The sequence below is a fragment of the Prionailurus viverrinus genome, chromosome A3 (assembly GCF_022837055.1).
Source record: "Prionailurus viverrinus isolate Anna chromosome A3, UM_Priviv_1.0, whole genome shotgun sequence".
In the NCBI taxonomy this organism is placed as follows: domain Eukaryota; kingdom Metazoa; phylum Chordata; class Mammalia; order Carnivora; family Felidae; genus Prionailurus; species Prionailurus viverrinus.
In genome coordinates, this window is record NC_062563.1 from 67987659 (window position 1) to 68004049 (window position 16391).

The window sequence follows — 16391 nt, forward strand, 5'->3', positions numbered from 1 at the left end:
CTTAGCAAAACAGATATTTTTTTTGAGAGAGGGAGAGAGAGAGAGAGAGAGAGAGAGAGAGAGAGAGAGAGAGAGAGAAGCAGGCTACATACAGAGTCTAATGTAGGGCTCAAACTCATAACAGTGAGATCTTGACCTGAGCCAAAATCAGGAGTTGGACACTTAACCAAGTGAGCCACCCAGGCACCCCAGCAAAACAGATTTTTTTATGCTATCACAAATTCCAAAGAACAGGAATAGTGTGTCCCCAAAATGCTTTAATTTTTGGAATTAAAAAAGCCCAAACTGCTGGTGTTTTTATGAATATAGCAAGATTAGTTTGATATTGATATTTATTAATAAAATCAGGAACCATACAGTTCTATTTACACATTTGTTTTGATAAATGCTTTCATTTCTGTGGTAACACCTATATTAATATCATCAAACTTAAGCATCCAATACAAAACCAAATAGTAACTATTATGTATTATCTATTGTTACAGGCATTTTAAATGCATTATTATTATTTAATCATCACAGCAACCCTGTGTGGGAGGTTTAATTATTCCTATTTTACAGATGAAGAAACTAAGAAATTAATTATTTTGCCTAAGAACATCCAAATAGTTGTGATTTAATCTTGGATCTAATGCTCTTTCTGCTTTGGCAGATTCTTCCTAAACTGAATAGTATTAGCAAAGAAAACAAGGTAAAAATAGTTTGTGTTTTTTATTGTATAAATTAGTTGTATTTGTGACTAAGTTCTATAAAAAGTGAAATAAAGATTTTTATAAGCATATTTGTCTTATCTCTATTTTTCAGTGGCTCTTTATCACCTCACTTCTTAAGCTCTGTACTCAAGCAGAACCAGGTGCGAACCCTCAAAGGTATGTGAAAGAACATTATTTTAAATCCGAAAAACTCAGGTCAAAAATAAGGATTTTTTTTTTTTCTAACCATAAAAGTATATTATATGCTTGTTGTAGAAGATTTGGAAAATAAAAACACTTATAAAAAAGAAACTAAAACTTACTCTTTATTCTATAGTCAACATTTTGTTTTAATTACTTTGGTTCTTTGTTTGCCCTTATGTATGAGTAGATATGTATGTATGCATGCACACACATACACACATACTTTTTCTCCAAATGCTAGGCTCATACTGTGTATGCTGTTGTATATCTCTTTTTTTCATTTCCTTTTATGTATATTTTTTCTTGAAAATAGGAAGATAGGATAAGCACTGGATGTTATATGGAAACCAATATGCCAATAAATTTCATATTAAAGAAAGGAAGGAAGAAAAGAAAGAAAGAAAGAAAGAAAGAAAGAAAGAAAGAAAGAAAGAAAGAAAGAAAGAAGGGAGGGAGGGAGGGAGGGAGGGAGGAAGGAAGGAAATACGAAAATACTTTGCAGGGTGCCTGAGTGTCTCCATCAATCAAGTGTCTGACTTTGGATCAGGTCATGATCTCAAGGTCCGTGGATTTGAATCCCCTGTTGGGCTCTGTGCTGACAGCTCAGAGCCTAGAGCCTGTTTCAGATCCTGTGTCTCCCTCTCTCTCTGCCTCTCCCCTCCTCCCTTTCTCTCTCTCTCTCTCTCTCTCTCTCTCTCTCTCTCTCTCTCTCTCTCTTTCTCTCTCAAAAAATAAGCATTTAAAAAAAAAAAAAAGGAAAATGTTTCTTAGTCATACTATCAGTATTTTCAGGTCTGTCTTAGACTTCAAAAGAGGTGGCCTTTGGCCTTCGGGCCCTTGGCCTTTGCGCCCTATCTGGCCCACCACCTATTTAGGTATAACCTCTGAGTTTATATTTGTAAATAATTGAAAAATAATAAAAATAATATTTCAAGGCATATGAAAATTTGTCACGAGCAGAGTTAAATAGTTGCCACAGAGATCTCTGTATTGTATCCTTGGTTTTTCTTTGCTGGCAAAACCTAAATTATTTATTTGATTACCCTTTACAGAAAAAGTTTGCCAACCCCTGGATTAGAATATAGTTCAAAATTTTTCGTTTATAGGTTAAATGGAAAGAACTTTAAGAAGGTAACAAGTTAACTTTCAGAATTTTGTAGATGACTTTTTAGAAGTATATCAAAATTCTGAGGTAGTAGTTTTTTCCTCTACTCATAGTTAATATTATAAATTAGTGATGTATTAACATAAGGTTTTCTAGCATTGTTGCTTTGGGGCCTAGAGACATTTCTATGACATTCAAAAACAGAAATCCTCAGACCAAAAGCCCTTCTGTGTATCAGACACATTTTGGCTCTTTGGAACTACACTAAACCAAGCCTAGTGTGAAGATGGTCTGTAAAAATAAGGAAGGGAAAGAGTATGAAAAAGCTCAAGAGAACTTGCAAGGAAGTTACATGTTTGCTTCAGATAATGTTCTGACTTAACATAAGGCAAGTATCTGTTTTCTCATTCCCTGCATGGACAAATGTGCTTTCTCTTTACATGTAGGCATTGCTAAAACTGCATCTTTTTATTATCTCAATAAGTTTTGACCTTTAGTCTTTCAAGCTCAGTTCATATGCAAATTTTGAGAACATTTTCTTTGTGAATTCTGGGTTTATTTAGAATCTCTTCTTGCTCTTATGCCATCCCATCCTAACTCTGCTTCTTCCTTTGGGGAGCAGACACTTCCACAATTTTCTCTTGCTAGTTTTAGCCAGTTTTTCATAACTGGAGCATAGGCACTTCTCCTTCGTCTAACGACTTATACATATGGTTCATCATCTCTTCAGTGCTGCTAACAGCTTACTTCCCTCCATTTCTATACTGGTGAGTCTTAGGCCTGGTAATAATGGACTTGGTGGGAAGGGTGCTTGGTGTTCTAGGTTGAAACAAATGCAGGTCTGTCCTGGAATAGAATGTACAGTTCTTATGAGTTTTAAGAGGAAAACATAAGACCAAACAAAAACTTGAGAAAATTCATATATAAATCAGGTTGCTTTAGGGTAGTTTGATAGACTGTTGAGGAAATTTGCATTTTTTCTATCTTGATATCATTTTTAGGGAAAAGTTTGAAAAAACACAGTGGTAAAGGGACTAAACATTCAACTGTTTATTCTATAACTAATTGTGGAATTCCCACATGGTGCCAAGCAATGTATGGGTGCTTTGAGATATGCAGAGTTGAAAGAGACCCAGGCCCTGCTCTGAAAAACCATACAGTTTAATTGAAGAAGGTTGATAAGAATTATGCAGAGTACACTGGGACAAAAAGGAAGTGAGTGGCAAATTAAGCTTAGAGGTAGGTTAGGAAAGGCCTCTTAGAAAACAAAGTGTGGTGCTTGAGCCAGACCTGAAAAGTTGGGGGAATACTTGACCTTGTTGGAGGGTATCTGCTGGGAACCACAGGCTGATGAGTTTGGCTGAAGCCTAGGAGTATAAAAGAGGATTGGATAGCCTTGGTCCAGTAGCTGTAGATGTGATCACTTAGCATGGGCAAGGCAAATGAAGAAGTTTAAGCAAGCATTAGCCAAATCAAAGAGAACTTACTTAGAGTAAGGAGTTTGAACTCCTTCCTATAATTATAACATTAGTTAGCACTGAGTTTCTTACTATGATGCTTTGAATGTGTCATCTCATTTAATCCTTCCAACTCTTTGAGGTATTGTTACTTCCTTTTACAAATACAGAGATTGAAGTTTGAAGAGAGTAAGTAACTTTCTCAAGGCCACACGACTAGTAAATGGCATACAAAGAACTCAGAAACTCTGATTTCAGAACCTGCACTCCTACCATGTATGAGGTGCCTGAGTTGCTGCTGAAGGGCTTTAAAGAATGAGGCAACATTGTCAGTATTGTGTTTTGTAAAGATCACTTTGGTGTCATTGAGTTCCAGTATTAGAATCCAATATTATATTCATCTATCACTTCATAAAATCATCTTTACTAATAATTATATTATAGCTACCTTTAAAATATGTAAGAGCAACAGAAGAACTTATTTAGGCATAGGAATTTGAGAAACAGTCACTGTCATCCAGAGTAGGTGCAGCAGTTTGTTTAAAGTATCTCTTGCTCACCTTTCAATGACTAATTTTATGTGCCAATATTTATGTTTACAGGATTGTATAACGCGGCAGGAGACATAAGAATCTCATACTGAGATCTCAAAACCTGTTATTCTCAGTATTTTGGTTTGGTGTGGGTTTGGAATAAATTCATCCACTTAAATATTGAGCACACTTATGTACTAGGTACCAAGGATACATTAGTGAACAAAGATGACAAAAATGGAACTCACATTCTAGTTAGTAAGTTTTAGTATTTCTACTTAAGCACTAGTATACTACAAGAAAATACAAACTTTAGGCAGTTAATGATGATATTATGGGCTAAGTGCAAATCTAAGGGCAAATTTAAGGTCGCAAATCAGCATAATTTGTATCTTAATAGAAATGAAAGTAAACCAGTGGCCCAAGCAGCTTAAAGTATCAGCAATTTATCAAAATTGCTCTCCTCTATTAAAGAATCACAAGAGACAACTTCTCTGGATGCTCTTTAAATGTGTATATTAGTTTTGATAGAGGCAATAAGTCCTTATAGTTATTACTGAGCTTGTAAATATTTAAATTCTGCCTCTTTTGTTCTCATAGCATTCCTTAAGCAAATGAATTGAGAATCAGATAACAGAAATGTGTTAGTCTGTTAGAACAGAAATGTGTTATAACCCTCACTTCGGGGCATGTTGGTGGCTCAGTCGGTTAAGCGTCCAACTCTTGGTTTCAGCTCAGGTCATGATCTCCTGGTTCATGAGTTTGAGCACCACGTTGGGCTCTGCACTCACGGTGTGGAGTCTGCTTGGGATTCTCTCTCCCTCTCTCTCAAAAACCCTCACTTTGACATAGCTGAACCTAGTGTCTTTTAATTTTTTTCTGAATGATCATTCATAATTTCCCAGCATCAAACCTAGTGAAATAGAAGCCAGGACATACAAATTAACACTTATGATGGAAATTTATTTGAACCAGTTGTTAAATCAGTAGCAGGTTTTGAACTCCAGTCAGAACTATGAAGGAAAAAAGAAATAATAAGACTTTGAACTAAGTTTTTTTTTTTTTTTTAATCACTATTTGGATAGCTCTCATGACTAATGACAAATGACTTTCAACTAGAAGTTAATTATTTGCTTAATCTAAATAGTGCCAGAAAATATAAACAAAAGACCTTATAGGAGCACCAGATTTTTATTCTTTATGAACTGGACATGTTAGATAACCTACCTAATAGTATGTTTTTTAAAAACACAGCTACCTTTTAAATGGTGTGAAGTATTGTCAGTGAAAAAGTAACATTGTGAAGTGTTTTTAATTGTGACAATAAGTAACTCTTCAGTTTACTGTTAATAGCAAAACAGATTGGGTACTCCAAATTAAAATTGTAAAGTTTTTGTAAAATTTGTAAAGTGTTTTTGTTGTTTTTGTTCCAAGAATGTACCTTGGACAAATCATTGATAATCAGGTATTCTTGATTACTGAGTGTTTTGGGTCATTTCTCTTGCAGTTAGATTTTTTTTTCCAGAATTAATTGGCAAGGCATTATGGTAAGCACACTTACAAATGTTCTAAACCAAACCAGATACAGATAAAATCCTTTTGCAAAGAAGTTTTTGGTTTCATAAAGTTAATTTCATGTGGGAGAGTTCAAATTAATTTGGCTGTAATTTATACAAGAAATAAATGTATTTAAGGAACACATTTCCTGTCCTACTGTACAGAAATAATACCTAGTTTTGTTATCATTTTTAAATATTTGGAAACTGAGAAAAGAAATGTGGTGTTCATGCAATTTTCTTATGTTGTCAGGATAAGCCTCATCAATTTTCTTTATTTTAGGTATTATATTTCAGAAATATGACTCCTTGAATTCTAATGGAAGTTTACTATGGGAGGTTAAGCTAGAGATACACTAATTTTTTTTGATAAGATTTTACAGGTACTTCATTTATAAGATTATAAATGTCCTGAAATTGTTTCCTCATCATAATGTATTTCAGTGCTAGATTCTCCCTCACCACCACCTCCCCCTTCTCCGCCTCTTTTTAATAAAATTGGAAACGAGATAGACCTTTTTTTTATTAAAAGAAAAATTATTTCATGTAGCAGGAATCTCTCTGTAGGGCTTTTGCATAGTGCCATTCAAGATGTGCCCTGCCCAAGGACATCTGGCTGAGACAGTAAGTGGGGTCTGAAATTCAACCCACACTCCAGTCTTCAAGCTGTGTGCCTTCATACAGGGAAGCATTCACCTGGAGGCAGAGTTGTTTTTTTCCAGTTCACACAGAGATACAATATGGGCTAGAGTCTGCACTTTTTTTTCTTCAGGGACATGTTAGAATACTGAGCTCTATCAAATTGTAGTCAGGTCTCATTTTAAAAGACGAGAATTGAGAGATCTTTGTTTTGCTATCCTTTTGGCTATGATATGGGAATTACTGATTAAAATTTTTTTTGACTTAGTGTTTTTTCTGTCTTGGAATACTTTTCCCTCAGATATCTAAATGGCTTCTTTTTCTCATCTCCCAGAGATCTTTGCTCAACTGTTGCCTCTTGTTGAGACCTTCTCTAACCTCTGTTTTTAAAATTGCAACCACCTTTCTCAACACTCTCTATCTCCCTTTCCTCTTAATTTTTCTCCCTAGTGTTTATCACCTTGTGACATACTGTGTTTTAATTATTCCTTTGTGCTCTGAGAGGTTAGGGATTTTCCCGTTTTGTTTTTTTGCTGTGTTCCCACAACCTGGAATGATGTCTGGCTCATAACAGGGCACTCAACTTATTGAGTGAGTAACAGAATAGAGAATTTCCAGTATCTTCTGTAAATTTCTGCAGAATCCTACTCTAGTCATGGATACTTAGTAAGTATTAAGGATTGATGATAGAATACAGATTGAAGGCCTGGATTCTAGAAATAGACTATTGAGGTTCAAGTCCCATCTCTATCATTCCTAGAACCCCTCTGTGTCTTTTTCTTTTTTTTTTTTTTTCATTTTTAAGATGGAAATATACTAATAGTGCCCACATTATAAAGTTGTGAGAATTAGATGAGTTACTAATGCCTAGAGCATGCTAAGCCCATTGATAACGTTAGTTAGTAATTTGGTGGTAGGTAGTAGCTTAATCTAAAGAAAGGAGGATAAAGAGGTCTTATACTTTATTATTTACACATTTATCAAGGACGTACTATTGTTACAGGCATTGTGGAACATAGAGGGTAAGATGGGTTCCTACCTTAAGCTGGCAGTCTAATGGGGAGGCGTTCATATAGAGACTTGTGTTTCACAAAGTCACAGTTTATTCAAGGGGAAAGAACTACAGTATTGTGTGCTCCCTTGTAACAACCATCTTCTGATTTACCTAAGTCTGTTTGGTAAAGTCCATAACAATAACCTTTTCTGCCTTCACTAAGTTTATAGTCAGGTTGGGGAGAAGACAAGTCAATACCTTTATGACCTAATTATCTAGAATAACTCTATAATTAGATATTACAAATAAAATGGAAAACTTTGGGTTAACAGAAGTTTTCTGACTTTGAGGTAGAAATGGGAAGTTTCAAATCCAAATCTTATTTAAACATCCTTTATAATTTAAAATTTCTAAATATTTTCTAACTTTTTCTTCACGTTTAGATTGTATCATTTCACTTTTATTTAATTATAGTTATTCAGAATAATAGATCACCAAGATGGAGAGGAACTTTCAGTAGAAAAGTAGATATGAGAGCATAATGACTTTATCTGGAGTAGATCTGCTGATTTTCTCAACCTTTTAAAGCCTATTTTTCTTATGGAATATCTATAATTATTTTTGCCCTCATATGTATTATACAAATCTATAGTATTTGTAGGCTCATATATAATGATTAAAAACATTACTAATACTTTTGTGCCAGCAATAATTATTCATTTAGCATTTGTAGATTCACATGATCTAGACTGACCAAGTACATATACTTTTAACTCCTGTAACTAGCATGCAATTAATGCATTACTTCATAACTGCACATATGCACAGGTAAGGATATTTTTTAAATGCTAAAAAGTAATGTCTTTGTGTACATTTTTAGTTAATTACAGTTGGCCTTTGAAAATGTGGAGATTAGGGGTGCTGACCCCTGCCTCCTTCCTCTATGCAGTTGAAAATCCATGTATAACTTGATTTCCTAAAAATTTAACTACTAATAGTCTACTGTTGACTGGAAGCCTTACTGATAACATAAACAGTCGATGAACACGTATTTTGTGTGTTATGAGTTATTACTGTCTTATAGTAAAGTAAGCTAGAAGAAAGAAAAAGTTATTAAAATCATAAAGAATTTTATGATCTCTAGTACCTTGCAGTTTTCCTTCATTCAATTCAATACTGTTCATAAAACTGTTCATAATTTTAAGTGAACAAAAACAAATTGAAGAATAATGTGTCTCATTTTGTTTAATGTGTATGTGTATGTGTGTGTATTTAAGCAAAAGAATATGCACCACATCTGAATTTTGGTTACCTTTGCAAATACTTAAAATAGCTTCTCTTTTATAAAGAACATTAATATTGTTACTGGTTTCCTTTTTCAGAATCTGATATTGATGCTGCCACTGCAATGATGCTTTTAAATACTTCTATAGAACAAGGAATTTTAGAATGTAAGCAATCCTGTTTTTCTTCTTAAAATACATTTTTGTTAGTGCTTTTTCAAATGTAATTTAGAATGCAAAGTATTTAAATGTTATAGGCAAAATTGTTTTTTTCCAACTAAATTATGTTTTCATCTGAATTACTTTGTCTTATCATATTTTAATTAATTTATGTGAGCAAATTATGAGATTGAGTTTAATATTGTGATAGATCTTTTTTACATGGACCAAGAAATGAAGAAATTAACAGCATGTATAAAAATTAAACTTGAGGATTTAAAAGTAAAAATGAAAGCCATAGATAAGAAAATATAGGAAGGTATGTTTATAACCTAGAAATAAGAAAACCCTTGAGATACAAGTGCAAAATCCATAAAAGAAAATGTGAGTAAATTTAACTAAATGTCAAAATTTTGAATGGGGCTCCTGGGTGGCTCAGTCGGTTAAGCAGCCAACTTTGGCTCAGGTCATGATCTCGCGGTCCATGAGTTCGAGCCCCGCGTCAGGCTCTGTGCTGACAGCTCGGAGCCTGGAGCCTGCTTTGCATTCTGTGACTCTCTTTCTAGCCCTCCCCCGTTTGCGCTCTGTCTCTCTCTGTCTTTCAAAAATGAATAAATGTTAAAAAAAAAAATTAAAAAAAAAATTGAAGTTCTGACAATAAAAGATAGCTGTAAGAAAAGTCACCCAAGCAAAACACTGAGAGAACATTTTTTTTTACTATGTATACAACAAAGGGTTAATATTGAGTATATGTACATAAAAGGATTCTACAAGTAAGAAGTAAAAAGCCCAACAGAAAAGCCAAGAAAATAACATGAATTAGGTAAGTCTCAAAGAAGGAAATAAAGTGGACAATACACATTTGAAAAGATAAGCAACTTGTCTAAAAGTCAGGGAAATGCAAAATGCAACAATATTGGTATACTACTTTCTTGTCCATGATAATATCAGGTGTTAATTGTAGGAACTGAATATTGTCACACACTGTAGGATGTAAATTCATAAAACCAGTTTAGAGGACAGTTTGAAAATACCAATCACAAATGCCAATCAAAACCAAGTGAGATCTCACACCAGAATGTCTAGTACCAAAAAGATAAGAACTAACAAGTATTGATGAGAATGTAGAGAAAAGGGAACCTACTGTTGGTGGGAATGCAAATTGGTACAGCCACTATGGAAAACGGTATGGAGGTTCCTCAAAGACCTAAAAATAGGGGTGCTTAGGTGGCCCAGTTGGCTGAGCGTTCCACTCTTGATTTCAGCTAAGGTCATGATCATGCAGTTCCTGAGATTGAGCCCTGCGTCGGACTCTGTGCTGACTATGTAGAGCCTGCCTTGGATTCTCTCTCTCTGTCCCTTCCCTGGTCTCTCTTTGTCTCTCAAAATAAATAAATAAACACTAAAAAAAACCAAAAAACTAAAACCATACTATCCAGTAATTCCACTTCTGGGTATTTACCCAAAGAAAACAAAAATGCTAATTCTAAAAGATACATGCATCCCTGTGTTTATTGTAGCATTATTTTCATAGCCAAAATAAGGAAGCAACTTGTGTCCATCGATACAAGAATGGATAAAGATGTGATAGATATATACAATGAAATGTTACCCACCTATAAAAAAGAATGAAATCTTGCCATTCTTGACAACCTAAAGGAACCTAGAGGGCTTTATGTTAAGTGAAATAAGCCAGACAGAAAGACAGATTCCATATGATTTCACTTATATGTGGAATCTAAAAAACAAACAAATGAACAAACAAAAAACAAACACACTTATAAATACAGAGAACAAACCGGTGGTTGCCAGAGAGAAGGAGGGTGGGGGGATGGATGAAATTAATTGAGGGAGTTAAGAAGTTTCAAATTTCCAGTTATAAAATAAATAAGAGGGGAGTGAAAAGTACAGCATAGAGAATATAGTCAATAATGTATTAACTTTCTATAGGTGACTACACTTACAGTGAGCATTACGGAATGTATAGAATTGTCAAATCACTATGTTGTACTCCTAAAACTAATATTGTGTGTCAACTATAATACTTCAATTAAAAAAATACTAATAATAACTTGAAATGCGTGTATTCTCTTACTTAACAGTGCTGTTTCTTAGTATCCTAGAAAAATATTTGCATACGTGTAAGAAAAAGCATCAGAAGGATTTTCATTGCAGTTCTTCATAGTGGTGAAAAATTGGGAAAACCTAAATATCAATAAGGAAATGGTTAGCTAAACAGTGTGATACATTCTTATTGAGGCATTCTGTACAAGCAGCTCAAAATAATTATATTTTTGATGGAAAGGTCAAGACATTTCATTAAGTGATTTTAAAATGTTTCAAATTAGGGGCACCTGGGTGGCTCAGTCAGTTAAACATCTGACTTCGTCTCAGGTCATAATCTCCCAGTTCATGAGTTCGAGCCCTGCATTGGGCTCTGTGCTGACAGCTCAGAGCCTGGAGCCTGCTTCTGAATCTGCATCTCTCTCTCTCTCTTTCTCTCTCTCTTTCTCTCTCTCTCTCTCTCTCTCTCTCTCTCTCTTTCTGTGTGTGTCTATGTGTGTGCGCTCCCCACCCCGCTCATGCTCTTGCTCTCGCTCTATCTCTTAAAATAAATATTAAAAAATTGTATAAAATAAATGTTTCAACTTAATACCTACAGGATGATATGGTCTGCATAAAAAAAGAAACAAGCAAACAAAAACCTATAAAACATAACTAACTTAAAGCACTTACTTTTCAGGAATGATACAGTAGTTTAAATGGCCTGTTCTTGCAATCAAATGCATTTGACCTATATCGATAGATGTTTTCTTTACAACAGGTGAGAAGCCTCTTCCTCTTAAAACAGCAATGCAAAAAAAGAGGAGTTACAGCAATGCATTTGGTCATCCCAGTACTATGCGACTGCAAGAGAGTCATTCTTTAGCCACAAGCATTGATCCAAAAGAAGACCACAATTACAGTGCAAGTAGCATGGCAGCACAGCGCTGTGCATCCAGGTCTAGCGTGTCTTCTCTGTCCTCTGTGGATGAGTCATATGAATTTATCCCAAAGAGTAACCATGTGGGAAGTGATGGCAGTGAAGGATTTCACAGTGAAGAAGATACAGATGTTGATTATGAAGATGATCCTCTTGGAGACAGTGGCTATGCGTCACAGGCTTGTGCTGATACCTCTGATAAAGGGCAGCCAGGCAAAAAGATGCGTAAACAGTTATGTCAAGAAATTGATGAGGAGCTCAAAGAGGCAGCTGGATCTCTGCTCCACCTTGCTGGAATTCGTACCTGTCTGGGTTCCCTAATAAGTACTGCAAAGACACAAAATCAAAAGCAGCGGAGAAAATAGAAATACTTATTAGTGTGAAATTATTTTAAAGTGTGGCAATACTCATCTACTTAATTCTTTATAAGGGATATCAAAGCCATAATGGACTTCTTTTGTTTGAGGGTTGGGAGGGGTGCTAATTGTTTATTTCAAAATGTTTGTTTTAATTTCTATTAAATAATTGCTGTTAGGAACATGCCCAATCATAGATACGATGCCAAGTCCTAAAAGCATAATTTTTGTGATAAGTGTCTCCAAGATGTGGAAATTTTTGTATAAGAAAATCCACAACCTCTGTCTTAAAACTTGAAGGAAAAATCTTTTATTTTGTTAATATGTTAAAGTGGAAGAATTGGCAACTCTGTGACTTTTTTTCATTTTCTTTTCCAATCTGTAATTAACTGTAGTTGCTGATCCAGCTAAAATTTTTGCTGATGTCTTTCTCATGTACTTCTCTCTGGAGACATGCAGTCCAGTAGAATGAGATTTGGATTTTTTTTTTGTCTTAATTTTGGTTTTTAATTACTTTTTGTTGAAGCATGGACAAAGTTGAGTATAAATTGGAAAAGGTCCTAGATGTCTAGAAAGTTCCTTTTGTTTACATAGGCAGAAAGTACAGCAGAGTTCTGAGATTTAGAAAAGGCAGGTTTGTGGCATAATTCCATCTAAGAACACTCCAATTCCTATTACAGTGTTATCTTTGATTTATTTTTTTTACTTCTCAAATATTGCATAACATTTATTGGGGCCTTTTGTTTGTTCCCAAAGTGCTTTGTAACCATTGTTTGAATTTTAGCCACTAGCTATATTTGTTGAGTAGAAACAATCCAATCAGAGGATATAGCCATAAAGTGTGTTATGGAGTTAACACTCATTTTGACACACTTTTTGCAATAAGAGTATCTTTTATTTGCTTGTTAAGTGGAGTGCATTCTGAGAATTTTGTAGTAGGAATGGAGTGTAATCTAATAAAAACATTTTGAATAGTTACTACATATGTCATAAATAAAGGTAGTAGATCCTTTAGGAAAAAACTTCTCTCCAGGGTTTGTATGAATTAAATTTGTATGTATTCGTAATTGAAATTGAAAGGATTTAACAAAACTGTAGAGACAGTGTACATTCAGGGGTTTTAAAATTTATACAAAATTAATCTTATACAGTACATCTTTTGGGGGAGACCATATAATACATATTATGTGCCATTTATTCCATGCTAAAAGATTTTATATTGCTGTTCCAAATGTGCATTGACTAAGGCATTTTAAGTATTTGATCAAATCTGCTTCTACAAGACATTTTTTTCATATCATTTTTATAGTTTATATATTATTTAGAAAGAACACAAGATACTAATAAAACTAAACTTTATTATATATATTTTTTTACAGTGGTGGAAGCAACTTTCCAAAAGTTCAATTTATCTCATGATACATACATTCTGTTTTATAACAATGACCTTGTTTTCACTTTCTGATAATTTCATATACATGTACATACACACACACACACACACACACATACATACATACATACGTACACACATAGGCTCATGATTTGGGATGGTTACTTTCAGCTATTTCTATGACTAAAGCATTTTCTTGGATTGTGTGTGTGTGTGTGTGTGTGTTTTAAGAGACAAATATTTTTATTTTGACTTGTAAGTTTTATTTGGGCAAAACTGTCAAATGAGAAGCCTAATGAAAACATGTTTTTCAGTTGGCAAAACTTTAAGCCAGGGATAACAACATTACTATTATCTGTCCTGTTTCCATGTTAATTGTAATTGAACCTGGATAGCCACATTAATAGAATTGGTGCTGTTGAAATATAGTAATTTTTTAATTTGTTGATAACAAAAAATAGTCCTCAAGTATGCAGGATGAGATATTTGCAGTTTTTGTTCTTCATATATGTCACATCTACAGAAAATGGCTAATTCAAGTTACCACCTTTTACTGTAGACAATGAATATAACACACAAAAAATGCTTTACACAGTATAAATAGTACACAGATTATCAATATCATTCTAACAATATCTTGAAACTGTTCTGCATAGACCTTAGTAACAGTGTTTCAGTGATCTGGTTCCAGTTTATTGTGTCCTACTGAAATTCTGTACCACAGACAATCTCTCTGGTTCCTGTCCATTTGTAATTACTCTTCGAAAGCAGAGGAAAATGATCTAAGGAGGGGGAGAGTTGAGTTGTCCCTACTTTAAGAGGGATCTTCAGAATTATTTTGGTTTAATATAAATAACAGTAATACTTTAAACTTGATTTTCTCTCCCTCTTCATGTGCTCTTCCTGCAAATTTAAAAGTTAAATTTAACTTCACTAGCAAAGACAATAAACACTTTTGTACTACAAGTGAATAGGAAGAAGTCACACAATATTTTACACTTAATTCTTAAACAGAATTCATTGCATCACTCCATTTGCTGATTTACCAAGACAGTTATTTTAAAGAGAAAGTACCTTTTTAATTATGGTTCTCCCATGATTACTTTCATAGGTATTATGATCCCATTCCTCAGATGTGTTGAGATAAAAACATGGCTAATCACCACCCAATTAAAGAAAGTAATTTCCAGTCCTATGACTAGAAATTATATTTCTAATATATTCATAAGAAATTTTACTGTAATAGCAAAAATTTGGCAATTTCAGAGAGGTTATATATATTCCAGCATACTTTAAGACTGTGAATTAAGCTAACATAATTTGCTTTATATTGATATAAATTGTTACAACGAATTCCCATTTATAATAGATTTCTAGTAAAAGTTTTGACTCAGCACAATTAATCTTCATCCTTCACATCCCAAATAGAATCAGTGTTTCTTGAATATAGATTTTTGAAATTTATTTGTGCAATATATTATTAAATTCATTAATATTTTATTTTACCTTTCAGATTCAGAGAAAGAAAACATTACTTGTATTCATGGAAAGAATTATTGGTGGATCATCTCCTTGTTCCACCTTTGAGCCTTTCCTTTCCTCCCTATAGCCAGCATGACTTCTCTTAACTTAGATCCCCTTGTATATAATAAGGTTTAGAATATAAATTTTCTTCTGCTACTTTCTGAGGCATTATGTAAAGGGTTCATAGGAGGCGGTCAGTTAAATACATGTTAGGACGAATTCAAAGCTAGAGAAAGTGTTAAGGAGGGAATGTGTGTGTCTTGGTAGATCAGGAGGCCTTTCCCAGCAATTTAAGCAACAGATGTGAATACTTCACAAAGCTGTAAAGACTTTTGTCTTAAATACTACAGTAAGTTAACAACCTTTTGTGAAGACTATAGCATTTAATTCAGAAACTTTGAGGCTTTCTGGTTTACATATACTTTATCGTTTATTTTGTTGTTGTTGTTAGTTCAAAATGTGTAAGCTTTGATTTAAACAAAGTTTACTTCACTATGTTAATGATGTACTCAAAATATTTATTGAAAGACAAATTTAGAGTATTTTAATGTTCTACCTGCCATCTTTTTCTTAAAGCACATTTTTTTTTGCATTTAACTGCCAGTGCCATTATCAAATTTGTTTTTAAAATTGTTGTACATTTCTTATTAAACTAAGTGCTTAATTTTAAAGTATTATGTTGCCATCCTATAGTGTATAAAAATGTATAATTGCCAATTCAGTGTAACTATTATTTATTTTTCAATGAAAGTATAAGAATGCTTTCTCATTCAAGAAATTTGAGTTATTGAACTGATTCCCTTATCCTCTTTTCTAATGTAGCATAAAAATTGCCCTGAGTTTGAGTTATAACTGCCAGTAGATGACCAGTCACAAATGAACCACTTCTCAGTTGCCAGTCTTTGCTCATATTAAAAGCAACTTAACAGATGTTTAGTTTTTGTATCTAATCTCTGATTATTAAAATGTTTATAAAGTTTATTTTTACCAAAGAGATGCAATTCATTATGATAAAGTATTGCAGAATAAACCTTGTTTTATAACATTTTTGCTTTCTCTGTTCTTTAGGGGTGGGTAGTGTAGTTGTAAGTGGTCATACTTCTGCATACACACACCCTTTCCATTTTGGTGTTATAAAGTTGAAGGTCATACAAATGAAAAATAAAATTTCAAATTCAGAATTTTTAAGTCTTTTTTTTTTCTAGTGTTTACAGGCCATCTTAATCATTTTGAAAGCTAAAATAGTGTTAATTAAATTATTCCCTCCCTGGGGTGCCTGGGTGGCTCAGTCGGTTTAGGTTAAGCACCTGACACTTGATTTCAGCTCAGATCGTGATCTCAAGGTTTGTGAGATAGAGCCCTTAGCTCAGACCCTGCTTTGGATTCTCTCTCTACCCCTCCCCCACTCTGGCACATACACATACTCTCTCAAAAATAAATAAACTTAAAAAAAATTATTCACTTCCTGAAATTGAACTTCTTTTCCTGTACATATGCATATGTATGAGATAGT

The 16391-nt window shown here is 33.8% G+C and overlaps 1 protein-coding gene across 2 annotated transcripts in view; it reads left to right on the forward strand.

The window, feature by feature from the left end:
* FOXN2 (forkhead box N2) overlaps positions 1-15923 on the forward strand; it is a 67599-nt gene extending 51676 nt beyond the window's left edge. For both annotated transcript variants that reach the window (XM_047852795.1, XM_047852797.1), the window contains exons 4-6: positions 805-869; positions 8563-8631; positions 11447-15923. In XM_047852795.1, coding sequence (XP_047708751.1) covers positions 805-869; positions 8563-8631; positions 11447-11970 — 658 coding nt within the window. In that variant the 3' untranslated portion in view covers positions 11971-15923. The remainder of the gene's footprint in view (positions 1-804; positions 870-8562; positions 8632-11446) is intronic.
* Positions 15924-16391: the final 468 nt, after the last annotated feature.